Here is a 14,024-nt window from a genome sequence, read left to right as displayed (position 1 = left end):
CGCTGACTATGAACCAGATGGCCACAGCGCGAAACCAGACGAATGACACCCGCCGCTGCTGATGCAGGCGTGGGGCCAGCGGTAGGGTCGTCGCGCCTCCAGCTTAGGCGGCGCCGTAACTTCCGGAGAAAAACTCGCTTCCGCGGCGAATGCGAAGGCCGTATGAAAGAGCGCGCGCTTCCTCTCGACACCGGCACTTGGGGTCCCTCGGCCTGCGACGCGTGCACAACCGGGCCTGCGTTCGATACGGAGGTGTTCTCTTGGTGCTTTCGCTCTCTCCATACTCGCGGAGAAGGCGCCGCGAATTTCAAGCTGTCCACCTAGGATTAATGGCTGCGTTCGGGTCTGTGGATCAGCGGACGGATTAGAGGAATCCGGGTGTGCCGCGTTTCCGCCGCGGTTGAACATTGTTCCATGTCGACGCGCCAGAAACGACACCGGTGGGGTCATCGTTGACACTTTTTCGATTCCGTCGTCCAATGCAAGTTCGTCGGTGGGGGCGGCGAATATGGCGCGAAGGACTGTGTGGTTCGAGCGCCATTTCTGGTTTGAATGTGCTGCTTTCTACGGCTTGCTTCTTTGCTGGATGTATGTCGGTGAGTGACTTCACTGTACTTTTCATTTTTAAGGATTTCGCACAAATGGTTAGGCAGTGTACGTGGAAGCCCTTCGTGGGACGGCAACGCTTTTTATGATGCCGTCATCGTAATGCGGCACAGAATGCCAGGCTAGGCACGACATATTAGTAAAATAGAGTAACCGTGCCGCTAAACAGTATCCTCGCTAACGGAAAGCCGGTCGGGAAAAACTCACTTTTGAAAACGATAGAGTTTTGTGTGAAATGCAGCCATAAATAATGGCAGTCTCAATCGGCGCCTTTAATTGGTGAGGTAAAAATGGGTAAGGTAAAACTGGTAAGGTAAGGTAGACTTGGTAAGGTGAAAGAACAGCACAAAAAAATCAACTTCTACACTTAAACCTTAATGCATGAATGCTATCACGAAAAAATGTTTAAATAAGTAAACTTAATCATGTGTAACATATCAGCTGTCAACTACTGTCTTCGCTGGGGAGTAGCTTTCTGCATGACACCAAACAACATCGATTGCGGCGACGAACGAATTATAACAGTCAACATCCACATAAAAACACATAAAATAGTTTGTCTCCACACAGAATGCAACAGTTTACGCACCGCTACTTTCATCATAGCCTCCTTCTCCAACTTAGCATGTACCCAGATACCTCTACCTGTCCCCACGGCAGGGCCTTCACACACTCTGTGGAAATGTCCCACAGCCCAAGAATCCCGGACGAATACGCTCAGTGCGTACATCCAGCTCTCCATTCTACCTCCCTCAATGACTAGCTGCCCCCCAAACCCAACACGCCATCACCATTGTTCAGTATTTTGTCCGGCAGATCCGTTACGTGCTGAGCAAAACCTGTCCGGGTCTAAGCCGGGAATAAATTTTTTTCTTTCTCCACATGAACACAGTCCGGCTGTTTCGTGGATTTTAACCGTAATTATTTCCTCATCTGTGACCCGGTACACGTTGAAGTGTTCTAGTTTTCTCGATCAAGTAAGGAATAAGCTTTGTTTTCTTCTTTTAGGACAAAGTTGAATCAGCATACTGCTTACGGACTTTGTAAAATGGCAACAGTGCTCAGCTAACGGTGCCGCATTAAGGGACACCTGTCATTATAATTGAAAAAGAAACTTATCATTATCAAACCGTTTACTTCTTTCTACCGTGCAAGAATAACCACGCAGCACTTCTTATGGTTTGTTACCCATCAACATCCCCACGTACTGCTCTTACCAAGAAACGCCTCACGCCGATCAAGGCAAGGAAAAAAAAGAAAGGTATGACAAGGCAGCTGACTTCCATAAAAACCCGGCGTCAAGTATGTGGACACAAATGCGTCTAAATCGACCAGAACACGCTCGCTGTCATTCGAGGCCAGTCGCTACTTCCGACGCCTCCCTTGCAAGACATGACGCAATGCTACCACTCCCGTTCTTTATGTACCCGCTGTCGCGGAACGGCTAACGGGACGCGAGTATGGGCTGATATGATCGTACTTCTGGCCGCGCAAGCCGGAGCAAGCGAAAACCGAGAATTGTCAACAAAGCCGACAATCTCGCGAAGGCTGCATACCGAATGCCCTTTGTCTCGGAAAAAAAGGGTTCTCTCTAACGCACCTGCTGGCCACTTCGACGGGGCGCTGGAATACTGAGGCAGACTCTTACGCTGATTTCCAACGAGTACCGGGAAGCCATGCGGGGTCAAGACCAGGCTTCCTCGACAACAGCGCCAGATGGCCTTCCCTGAAAGCCGCCGGCGCAGCTCTGCCAGCGTAATTGACCGTCTCGAGTAGATCCCCGGGGTCAGTGGGGTCCAGTCACCATGTTTTGACATCGGCATTCTTCTCCAAAGGGGAAGCTGACAGCCTGGCCTGTGCATTGATGAGAAACACGTGCGACCACCTGCAAACCGTGGTGACGCCACTCGCGGAGATTATGGTGTCTGCACGACGTAGATGGCATCCTCTTCAAGTTCAACACTTGACGGGGGCGTGTTGCATTGAGAGAGAGTGCGGCATGAGCTGCCGCAGTGAACTTGTCAGACACGCCTTCCACGGCAGACCCGGCCTCCATCTAGGGATTTCAAGGGAAAAAAAAACCTATAAATCTTAGAGCAGAGGACAGCCAGAGAGATCCCCGACATGTAGAGCTCCCTAACATCGAGAGATCTGTGGAGGGTGAACAACGTCCCGTGAATTGACAACAACGTGAATTGGACGTCCCGGTAGCCGCGGCGGCTGAGACGGTGGAGCGGGCTGTTGACGTTGCTGGCTAGGCCAGCTGCCGAAATCATTCCCTGTTGCACGAGCGAGAGCTTCTGGTTTGCGCAAGGCAGGTCGCGCCAACTTCATCTTCATCAGCGTCGCTACAGATCCCCTCACATCAAGTAGCAGCCGGCCATCGAGAGTGTCCACATATCGAAAATCTTACTGAGAAGCACTCTCAGTTGCTGTGCGTGTACATAATGCAAGTAGTTGCATAAAGTTTTCTTTGCCTTCCTCGCAATTAAGTCTCCAATCATCCTCGTCCCATCAACGGTCCGGCCATGCTACCGGAGTTGCAACAGGCCTGGGCTTTGAATGCTTATACGCGACCACGAACGGGCCTTGGAAGCAGGAGGAGGAGGAACGAGGGAACGGGGAGGGACGTTGATGGATGGACGTGTACCAGCGCACGTCGTGTCCAACGAAAACTGCTCGTGCACTTTGGCGTTAGTTACATGCCTGAAGTTTGAAACTGACAGTTGTAACGTGGTCATATATCTCTGTGCTGCTGACCATAGCCCATTTAAGTTGCCAGTTAATGACCCCCCAAGCTCCGTTTTTACTCTCATGGTTCTGCAGAACAGCATGGGCTGGTAAGCATGTCTAGGACTTTTCATTTGCACCCAAGGGAGGATTTACACCAGAACGCTGTTAGAAAAAAAGTATTGTAGAACATACAAAACTGGTAAAATTTAATGCTGCAGTCAATAGCGCTAAAGCAAAATAAGAAAATAAAGATAAAAATTGTAATATGTGTGCACGTGAGGGTGCTGCGCGTCGAGTGTACAGTGAAGGAAAAGTAGGTTTTAAGCGGGTAGGCGTAACCAAGCGAAGGTTATCTAATTAGTGGCTAAAATCAAGACAAGACTAAAATTTCATGAGTCATGGCTAGGTGGCTTGAACCACCGCCCGATTTAAAGGGTTCAGCTTTATCCATCCATCCATCCATCCATCCATCCATCCATCCATCCATCCATCCATCCATCCATCCATCCATCCATCCATCCGTCCATCCATCCATCCATCCGTCCGTCCATCCATCCATCCATCCATCCATCCATCCATCCATCCATCCATCCATCCATCCATCCATCCATCCATCCATCCATCCATCCATCCACCCACCCACCCACACACCCGCCCGCCCGCCCGCCCGCCCGCCAACAGTTTGTCTAGACCAACTGCTGGAGCACTGTGACAGCAGATTAGATGGTCGTTGCGTAGAGAGCGGGATTATCAGCAACTATAAAGAATATCCACTGATTTTCGCTGACATTATTGTTCGGAAGCTGTCACGCGCGAACCTTCACACTTCATTTATTCATTTATTTTGGTCCTTGTAGGTGGTTGTTCAACATACCACTAAGAGGCAGTTTATTTACGCGCCATTTCAACGTTATTATGGTCTCTAAGGTTTTTATACGCGGCCCTAAAAAAGAGCCGGGACACAAGAACATGCGGGTATGACCGTGGATAACTTGAATTTGCGCGATGGAGTATCCGCGTGAGTAGCAACCTTTATTTATGTTAGGGCCGAAAACTTTCGTTTGTTTGCTAGAGACAATGACGTGTCAACCTGTGATGACCTTGAACGCTAAGCCTTTGCGGTCATGGCCTCCTTGGTTCGTGAAGCAATAAGGTTTGAGCCAGGAAGCACGCAGGAAGAATTTCTGTAATCAACATCATGGTCGGAAAGCAGGCTCAATTCTTGAAGTCGTTTGGGGGACGCGTGGGCTCAGGCACAATTGTCCGCCCTAAACCAGGCAAGCCTTAAAACTTATTTACCAGAAGAATGAACTGGACAGGGGATACTCAGAAAATCCCCAAGAAACTCTGGAGAAAAAAAAAACTGATTCAAGCTGGAACCTCTGAGCTCTCTACTGTATTTACAATCGTAAAGAACGCACCCTAGCATCAAAGTAATTTGCTCTTAACCCTGAGCGCAAATATTTAAAAAAAATGAAAACGGGAAGTTGCCCTTGAAGAGAAGCCGAAGGCTTGCTTTCGTGCTTTCTAACTGTTGATTAAATCAGCTCCAAAAAAATAAACGCCTCGGCTGGATTATTTTGGTTGCGCTTCTTTTGGACACCACACTTTTACCTGTTTCTCTTAGCTTCGTATGACAGCGACATCTGTGTTTTACTCAGCTACACGAGTGAACAAACAAACAACTTTAACTGCAAAAAGGCCGAGGATTGGTTGTAAACATGCCGAAACAGCAGCACAAGAGCGCGGCGCTGCTATAGTTGAACATGTGATCTCATTGGTCACCTACATGGCTTTACTATTGCTACCTAACAAGTGAACTTGATTTAGAGGCGGAGAAAAACCGTCAGAGCGGATAATGGATAACCTACGTTTGCTGACAGGCGCTTGTTAGAGCCCCGAGACTCTCTAAATATTCCGGGAACTTCTTTGCCGCTTATAGAATAAAAGGCTAAGTGAGCCTATACATTCTTGAAGCTGAGTTAGCCAGCATAGCAGGCTTACGTTTTATATGAAAAGCATTTAGGAGTGGTCAACACCTTCAGCCTGCTTTTCATCGAAAAAAAGATGCTGTGTTGATTGGTTTAAAAACCGCACATAAACCGCACATAAACCGGATTTCCTTTTCTAGTATGCAGGACGCCTGCAGGAAGCGGTCCCGAGAACTTTCATTGAAACGAGCGCGTCCGGTTTTCTCGATTTCAATATGCCAAAGGAAGAGCAAGCACAGGAGGGATGCCAAGCCAACGCTAACGATCCGCCTACTGTGGGTTGTATTTGATGCGTATTTCTCGCTCCCTTACTTGTGTCCGGACTATTCATGTTGATCTTAATTATTCTCTCTCAATGGCCTCCGTCACTAGAGACTAATTATCACGTGGCATGCACTACGCTCGCCGCGAGTACAGTGGTCTGTTCCTTTGCCAGTGAGTACAAAATGGGGCCACCCTATACCTCTGTCTGTACTCTGGGATCGTCTCCTAGCAAGATTTCTTTCAAGATCAAACGCAGTCGCGATCCTACATTTGTATATCTGCTTAATTCGTCGGAAAGCATCTGCAGTTTGTTTACAGGCTTACATACCGCTGCACTCGCTAGTCTTCAGAAACGCTTAGGTGTGCTTCTCATTTAGATAACCGCACGCAGCGCCTCCGGTGCCTCCGCCGACAACTCGGGTTATGTACACAGTGGGTGCGTATCACGTCGCAACGCTATATACACCTGTAGCTTTCAGAATTCATGACTGTACGGCTTCAGACAATACGCATAACAAAACGACAGCAGATACTTTGCGACCTCCGAAGAAAAAAATTTTCAGTTCTTGTCCTTACCCCCTTTGTCACAACAAGCTCGGTTTTGGTGAAAATATTTCACTTGCTCGAAGCCCAAAGGAAGAATGCCATGTTGTAAACTTGGAAGCGCAAAAAAAACCGGACGACGGACAGTGTAAGGAAACACAAAAACGGGTTCACGAGCGCCAAGAATGCCATATTTTTCTCATATTCCATGCGCTCCGCGGAGAAGAGTGGGAGAGACGTTTTTTGCACCCACGCGCGAGCATCCAGGTGGCGTAAGGAGCGCTGGTGGTACTACTCCTCTCCCAAAAATGGCCACCGGCGAGAACCGGAACGCGGCCGCACAAATTTAGCGCCTAAGAGACAAAGCTAACGAGTGGAAGACGCAGAGACAGGTGGAAACCGGATGGCGAATGAGACCACTCATATCAACGGCAGCGAGACAAACTCTCATTTCTATCATATCTCTCACGGTCGACCACACGACCCGAGTCAAATGGCAGCTAATAACTTGACCTGACCGCAAAAGGAAAGTTCGGAGGTAAATAAGAAGGTGCCTTACACTCGACGTTTTCAGAGTAAAGGGTAAGGCATCTTCTTATTTACCTCCAAACTTCCCTTTAGGGTCAGGCCAAGTTCTTAGCTGCCTTTTGACTCTGGTCGTGTGGTTGACCGGGAGAGATAAGAAAGATAGGAGTGGTGCTCTCGGTGCCGTTGATAGATATTGAAAACATATATTGAGTAAAGACATTCAAAATAATTTGCTTACCTAGATATTGAAAACCACCTTAAATGGCTGATTAGCGTCCACAGCTCGCAGAGGGCGGCGCGGTGTCACAAGGGAACTCTGGGTAGTCGTACTAGGTGTTCTTGAACCTAATGCGCGGCACACCAAGCAGGTAAAACGACGTCAATGCGCTCATAACATTTACGCGTCTCCGCCACTCTTCACCATCACAAACGTGCATGCCACAAAGCACACGCTTCAAAAGGCAGGCAGGCACGGCTCACAAAAGAAACTGCTAAGGCCAGTGGCTTCAACGGCTGTGAAGGTCGCAAGCCTCAGGTAGACCGACAGTGGGAGTAACACGCGCTGGAGTTGAGTAGAGACCACCCGCCTAGAAGGCCTCAGGGCCCGCGTCGCGGCGCCATTTAGTCATGGTGTCGTTCTGCAGGCGACTAAATAAAGTTTTTTATCTCTCTCTCTCTCTCTCTCTCCCTTGTAGCGAAAGCTACATTGGCCACGAACTCGCAGTTTCGCCGTGCTCGCATTCCCACCGTTGTCGCACCGCACCACGCGACCAACCACGTGACTGGTCTCGTGGCCAACCGCATGGGGAACCACGTGACAACAACTAGCCAGACAACCAGACTAACCTGGACTTTCAAACAAGGGAAATCAAGCTATGCCTTAGCTTTTGCTACGTATATCCTGGCATAGCCGAGCTAAGCCACTGCCAATTTTTTAAAAATTTGTACTGCCAATGAATGGGAGAATAATACACGTTCTCACCATGTCGGAGGAGCAGAAAGATACTCCTTTCCTCTTTCAAACGCCGCGTGCTACAGACTTCACTGAGCGAAAGGCACATACGTGTCGCTATACAGAGAGTGCAGATGAGCTCGGGCACGCTGAGCATGCACGCGCAGCTTGGGTGCTGGACGGGCCGCGTGAGTGTGTGTGCATGGTACATTGCGTTTCGACGCATTGCAAACCGTCCCACCGCGGTGTCGGCCTCGGCGCTCCGCCCATGCCGGTACACTCTATATATGTTTACGCATAGAGTCCAGCCACTGAGCAGTTTTAAGCACGAAACACACCCCTCAGCGGCGTGAACTTCGTTTTGAGCAACACGTGACTGAAAATACGCGTTGCTTTCGTTCATACAAGCGTGACGCGCGTTCAAGAAGCCCCCAATCGCCTGCATGCGTGAGGCTCGGCTGCTGGCCCGAGGGACGCGGGTTCGATTCCGGGCGATGGCGGTGAAATTCTAGAGGCCCGTGTACTGTGCGATGTTAGAGCACGTTAAAGAGCCCCAGGTGGCCTAAATTTCCGGAGCCCTTAATTCCCTACAGCGTCTCTCATAGCCTAAGTCGTTTTGGGACGTTAAACCACAATAAACGATCCCTTGAAACGCAGCTGGGTTAAAACCCGACCGCGGTAGCGGCCTTTGGATGGAGGCGAAACGCAAAGGCGCCTGGTGGTGGTGGAAACATTTACTGCAAATACCGAGGGGGGAAAACCCCCTAACATAGCACGAGGTAGTCTTCAGGGGCTGTCCTTACAGGCCAAAGTACAGCCCTTGGAGGGCAATCCGCTTCAGGGCGTCGGTAATTATCCGGCGCTGGTCGGCAGCTGTGGAGCTGGCCAGGAGAGTCTCCCAGTATGACCCCGCCGTGGTAATTGGGCGCCCGTGTTCTCTGCGATATCAGTGCAGGATGTCGGGGAAAGGAAATGGCGCACTATCTGTATCACATCACGGTCGCACCTGAACCGCACCGTAAGCGAAGGGATAAAGGAGGGACTCAATGAAAAAAGGCAGAAAGATGCCGTAGTGGAGGTCTCGGCCTTAATTTAAACCACCTGGGGATCTTTAACGTGCACTGACATCGCACAGCACACGGGCGCTTTTGCGTTTTGCCTCCATCGAAACGCTTCAGCCGCGGTCGGGTTCTCCCGGCTGCGTTTCAATGGAGGCGGAACACAAAGTAGCGTGAGTTTTCCGGCCCTTACGCATGGAAGCGAGTGCGGGTTTCTTGAACGCGCGTCACGCTTATATGGGCGAAAGCAACGCGTATTTTCAGTCACGTTGTGCTGAAAACGAAGTTCACGCCGTCGAGGGGCGTGTTTTATGCTTAAAACCGTGCTGTAGCGGGACTGTATGCGTTAAAATATTTAGAGTGTACCGGCACGGGCGGAACGCCGAGGCCGACTCCTCGGTAGGACGTTTTTCAATGCGTTGAAACGCAATGTACCATGCATACACAATCACGCGGCACGTACAGCGCCCAAGCTGCCTGTGCATGCTTGGCGTGCCCGAGTTCGGCTGCGCTCTCTAGCGACACGTGTGTGCCTTTCGCTCAGTGCAGGCTGTAGCACGCGGCGTTCGAAAGAGGAAAGGAGTATTTTTCTGCTCCTCCGACATGGTGAGAAGGTATGAGTGTAACAAATGGAAAGTGTTTCCCTGAAATTGGAAACCATGCAGTTGTTTTCAGTAGAGCTGAGGTGAAATATATGGGGCGTCAACCTTGTCCAGGGCAAAAGGATGAGGGGGAGGAGGGGGAAGCAGGGAGGGGGTGATTGAGTAACGAAGCCAAAAAACATGATCATAGAAATATAGAAACCATCATTATTAGTCAGGTCACGTCTTGTTGCAATGCAGAAAAAGGCCTAATTTTAAATTAGTCTTCAAAAACCTCTCCTGCGGCAGCCGTAGTTTCGCTATCCCAGGAAATTCTTAATAATTGGCTTTGAGGGAAAGGAAATGGCGCAGTATCTGTCTCGTATATCGTTGGACACCTCAACTGCGCCGTAAGGAATAAAGGAGGGAGTGAAAGAAGAAATGAAGAAAGAGGTGCCGTAGGGGAGGGCTCCAGAATAATTTCGACCACCTGGGGATCTTTAACGTGCACTGACATCGCACAGCACACGGGCGGCTTAGCATTTTTCATCCATAAAAAAGCAACCAGGAAATTCTTCAGTTTCATCTTTGAATCTATCTGTGACCGTACATTGGTTATACACTTTTCTATTCAGGGTTATAGGTCTGCTACTATTCATGACATTTAAGGTAGGGAGCCTATAATGCCTTCGCGTGCAGCGAAGAACAATGCTGTGACGAAGAAGACGAACTTGGCAGTGGCGCGGGAGGGAGCGCTCGCGCCAGGCAAGCGGCCATTAAAATCACCTCATTGCCATCAGTCGACCCCTCTCATTCTTCGGCTGGCCGTCACGTAACAATATTACAATTTTAGTTACTGCGCTTCTTTTTTTTAGTCCACCAAGTATATTATAACGTGTTTAGGTTGCTTGCAAATTACGTAAAATCGCTCATTTAGAAGCAAAAGTGTCTTCCTACTTCTGCTAGGCAAACACAACTGATGACCGCGTGTTGTCACAACCTATGATTAGCTGGCACGCGCCAGCACTTGTTGAGAAGCGAGCCAGTCGGTGTCAGACCAACAGTTGAAGTGGGCACTCTTCTCCAAACATCCGAAACGTTCCAAAATGTCATTTGCGTACCAAGTAACTCTGGAACAAGCTCGTAATGTCCCGCTGTGCCGTACTATAGAGAAACCCGCCTGGAATGCATTTATAATTAGTATATTTTTATTCATTTTATGTAGTTGCTTAGGTATACCAGCTACCGGCACCTTGTGGAGGGTATACATAATACTGCGCGGAACAATTCAGGTGCAGGTGTCGGAAATAGAATCATCTAGACTTTAAAATTTTTGTGCCTATCTGCGTGTAAACAACTCTTACTATGTGGCTAAAGCGTTCTGTTTTGAACTCGAGGTCGTATGTTAGATTTTTCATTACCAATCTCAAAATGTGTAAATCGAAAGAGGGCTGTGTGCAGGAATTTCATTTCTCGACAAAAGACATGTGGCCGAAATTAGCGCGAAACCGACGTCGACCAAGACAGGTCGTCATGCTGCTTTCAAATGCCACCCCCAGATACTAAATCGACGAACCGTACGGTTATAACTTTCCTATTATCGTTGGCCTTCAAGTCAGTGCAATACATTTCAATTGTTGCTAATGTTACATTGCTTCGTGCTCTGCTTCAGGAATCAATTACGTGCTGTTTGGTTATTACCCGCTTGCAGTGATCTTTATCCGGGGCGGTACGATTTCAATAAAATTTTCTCCTGTGGTCGTGCGTGAGGCCCGAAATTACTTTCAGCATTTTTGTGAGAGTGTTTCGACCAATAACGGATCCGCTACACTCTGTTAAATGTCACAAAGTGTTCACCCACGTGCCATGCAGCCAATTGTATGTCATCGACCCAAAACAGGGCCCTCAGAAAAATAGAGCTCTCATCCTCGGAAGGATTCCGCAAATGAGCGTACGCTTCCTACGTCAAGTCTGGTGCTTTTTTCATTGGGACCGAATCAAAGGGCGCCTGTTCTTTCGAAAGATGAAAGGAAGCCTTTCGAAATCCCGGCTTCGAGTTTCTGCTGGAAGCCTTGCTTATTGCACTCATGCAAGCATTCTGCATCGTAGAATTTTCGATCGAGTTATAATTGCCAAAAAGCTAAATGCAGGTCGAAAATAACCAAAAACAGAAATTTAATTGAAAATTTTCATCAAATACAGACAACTATACTCTGAGACTGGAAGAAAGAAATTTCCGTGGGAGCCGAGCGAATGACTCCTGATTGGTCAATTTCTCTCTATTTGGCTTCACTGCCCACCCTCCGTCTTCTACCAGCGGTACCGGAGAAATAATTTTGTGTTTCTTTGTGATAGTGTACTGCCTGGCAGGGAAATTTTACGGGACGTGCGTATTGGGAAAAAAAAATACATATTCGGGCGCAGTAATCCAGGCCAATCGCCAGAAATGTATGCAGGTATCTAGAAACCTACAAGTTGCTCCCTCTGATCACAATAACAGACCATTTGGTAACCTGGTAGAGCAACAGTAAATGTTTTCCTGAGAACTCGCGTCCCGCAAACTTTCGCTGCCGATAGTACATTGTGCGGGTGCGACACGAAGATTGTTCTTCGCTCATCGTGGTCAGTGCAGCAGCTGGCATCTTAGGTCTAAGTTGGTGACAAAAAAAAAAGTTAGAAAATGCGGCTAACATTTGAGTGGACACGCCGGAGAGCCAAACCACGCTTGCTGCGACAGGCTGTGCTTATCGCAACTTGAGCAGCTTTCCGTTCGGCGCGCAACTCTTATCGTGCGTAGGAGCGAAGCAGAGAAGTTACGGGATTTTTCGCGCTCTCGTTCCGTCTTGCTGCCACGCTGTGTGCTACGGCTCTCGAGAGCCGAGCGAATGGACTTGTCTTTTGAATTTGCGTCGTCTTGCGGTCTCTTTCATCAGCGTAGTCACGGTGTTTTATTGAAAGCCCTCTTTTTAAGAATTTGGCCGGCCCTTTCAAATTGCACAGGTTAAAATGTTTTTCGGAGTGCACAACACCCGTTCTAAAGCGTGAATGGCAATCAATACTGAAACATACTGAGAACAAGTATTCACTTGCTTCAAAGCGGCACACTTGATGTATACTGTCAGAGACTCGGAATATTTTGGGCTTTAGAGTGATTCTTTTCTTTTGATCGCTGCAAGACGGTACGAAACTTGCGCTTGAACCAGAAGTCACGCGACGTTTCTTTGAAACTAAAAGATGGCCTCAATTTCAGCCGTCGTCTCCACGGAAACTCTTTTACTCATTTAGGTTAACAGCTAGCGAGTAGTCTTCCAGACGTGCACCAGAGTAGCGCGCCTTACATGCGCTCTCATTTTTCGGAGCTACGACATTCCGCCTCAAGCTATACGCGATCGTTGTAGCCTTTAACTGGGTCCGCACCCGTCGCCTTGGTGAGACGTCCCCGTCGCGATCTGCATCACTCCCACACACCGCCCATTGTGTTTCTAATAGTCTTTTTGTACCTTTCGTCAGTCCTTTGGACGCCGTGGTTTGTCCGCCCGGAAGTGGTCTAAGCTGGTTAAGGGGCCAGTCTGCACATTCCAAGCCTATGCAAGAGGCTCAGTTCCCTTTTGAGGTTACCACAGTTTCTCCTCACCTGAGTGCACACCGAAGAAAGAAGGGAAAATCCGGAATGCGTCCAGAAGGCTGAGTGAGGGTTAGGACAAGGAAATTGAGCCTGTGAGCGTTTGCTTGCAAAGGTAGTAATTGTGCCGTTTGGTACAGTGGTGCTCAGCGAGAGCTTATTTTGAGGCTAAAAAAGTGAGGGGACTCTTTTATTGCATCATTTGTAACATTGCCATAATTTACGAGTTCACTTGGGTCGGGCGTCAAGGTTCAAGCCATTTAGGTATATCTAGGAGGCTATGCTGAAATCTATCTCCACATCAGAATGGCACGTTAAAAAATCAATTGGCGGCGATGAGCCACGCATGGATTGTTCATGTATGTAGCGTGTATGCGCACCGAGGTGGGAGGGGAAGTGTGTGAGCACGCGTATTTTTTGACCCTTTTGTTTTCAACACACAGGCCTAAGAACAAATAGAAGAGAATGGAACAGAAACTTTATTGTCCGCAATATTTACGTACCAACAAGCACGGAGGTGCTTAGGTGCGGCAGAAGCAGTGCACACCACACACCAGACAACGCAGCGCTCACAAATGTACCCTTTTGATTAAAAAAAACACCACTATTAAAAAAAAATGAAAAACAGAAAAGAAAAAGAAACGAAGACGCAAATCTTCAAAAAGTGATATCAGACTCGTGATACTGAGTTGAAAGACATAACAATAAGCAGGAGTGCAGAAAGAAAACTGTTGTAGCGGCGGGCGCCGCCCAAGTACACGAACTGCTAGCAACCAAAACCATCCCGGTTTATTGCCACATACAGTCATATATATACACATAGCGACACTGGTGCCTCTGGCGGCAGGTGATCCCCAAACTGGAACCAAAACCACATATACAACATATTCCCTTCCCTATAAAAAAGACAGCTACATGGGTTAGTGATTTAGTAGTGGTAGTACGTTAGTGCTCTTTTACAGAATTTTATTTACAGTAACAACAATGTGCTTGTCTTATGCACTTAATACAAAAATATAAAACAAAAAGAGGACAACAAGATACAACTCCATTTATGTCCATATTTCACAACGTCAGCAAACTCAACACTCGTGCAGATTGTGACAGGTTCATGTTCACTGCAAAACGTGTCTTTCTGTAGTTAGT

At 48.2% G+C, this 14,024-nt stretch overlaps 1 protein-coding gene across 1 annotated transcript in view; it reads left to right on the top strand.

Moving 5' to 3' along the window:
• The first annotated feature begins 212 nt into the window (after positions 1-212).
• LOC144104924 (vascular endothelial growth factor receptor 1-like) overlaps positions 213-14,024 on the top strand; it is an 81,118-nt gene continuing 67,306 nt past the window's right edge. The window contains exon 1 of the mRNA XM_077638154.1: positions 213-596. Within this exon, the coding sequence (XP_077494280.1) occupies positions 480-596 (117 nt within the window). The 5' untranslated portion in view covers positions 213-479. The remainder of the gene's footprint in view (positions 597-14,024) is intronic.

This window comes from Amblyomma americanum, chromosome 9, assembly GCF_052857255.1.
Source record: "Amblyomma americanum isolate KBUSLIRL-KWMA chromosome 9, ASM5285725v1, whole genome shotgun sequence".
Lineage (NCBI taxonomy): Eukaryota > Metazoa > Arthropoda > Arachnida > Ixodida > Ixodidae > Amblyomma > Amblyomma americanum.
The sequence above is the reverse complement of the archived record's forward strand: the minus strand, read 5'-3'. Positions and strand labels throughout refer to the sequence as shown.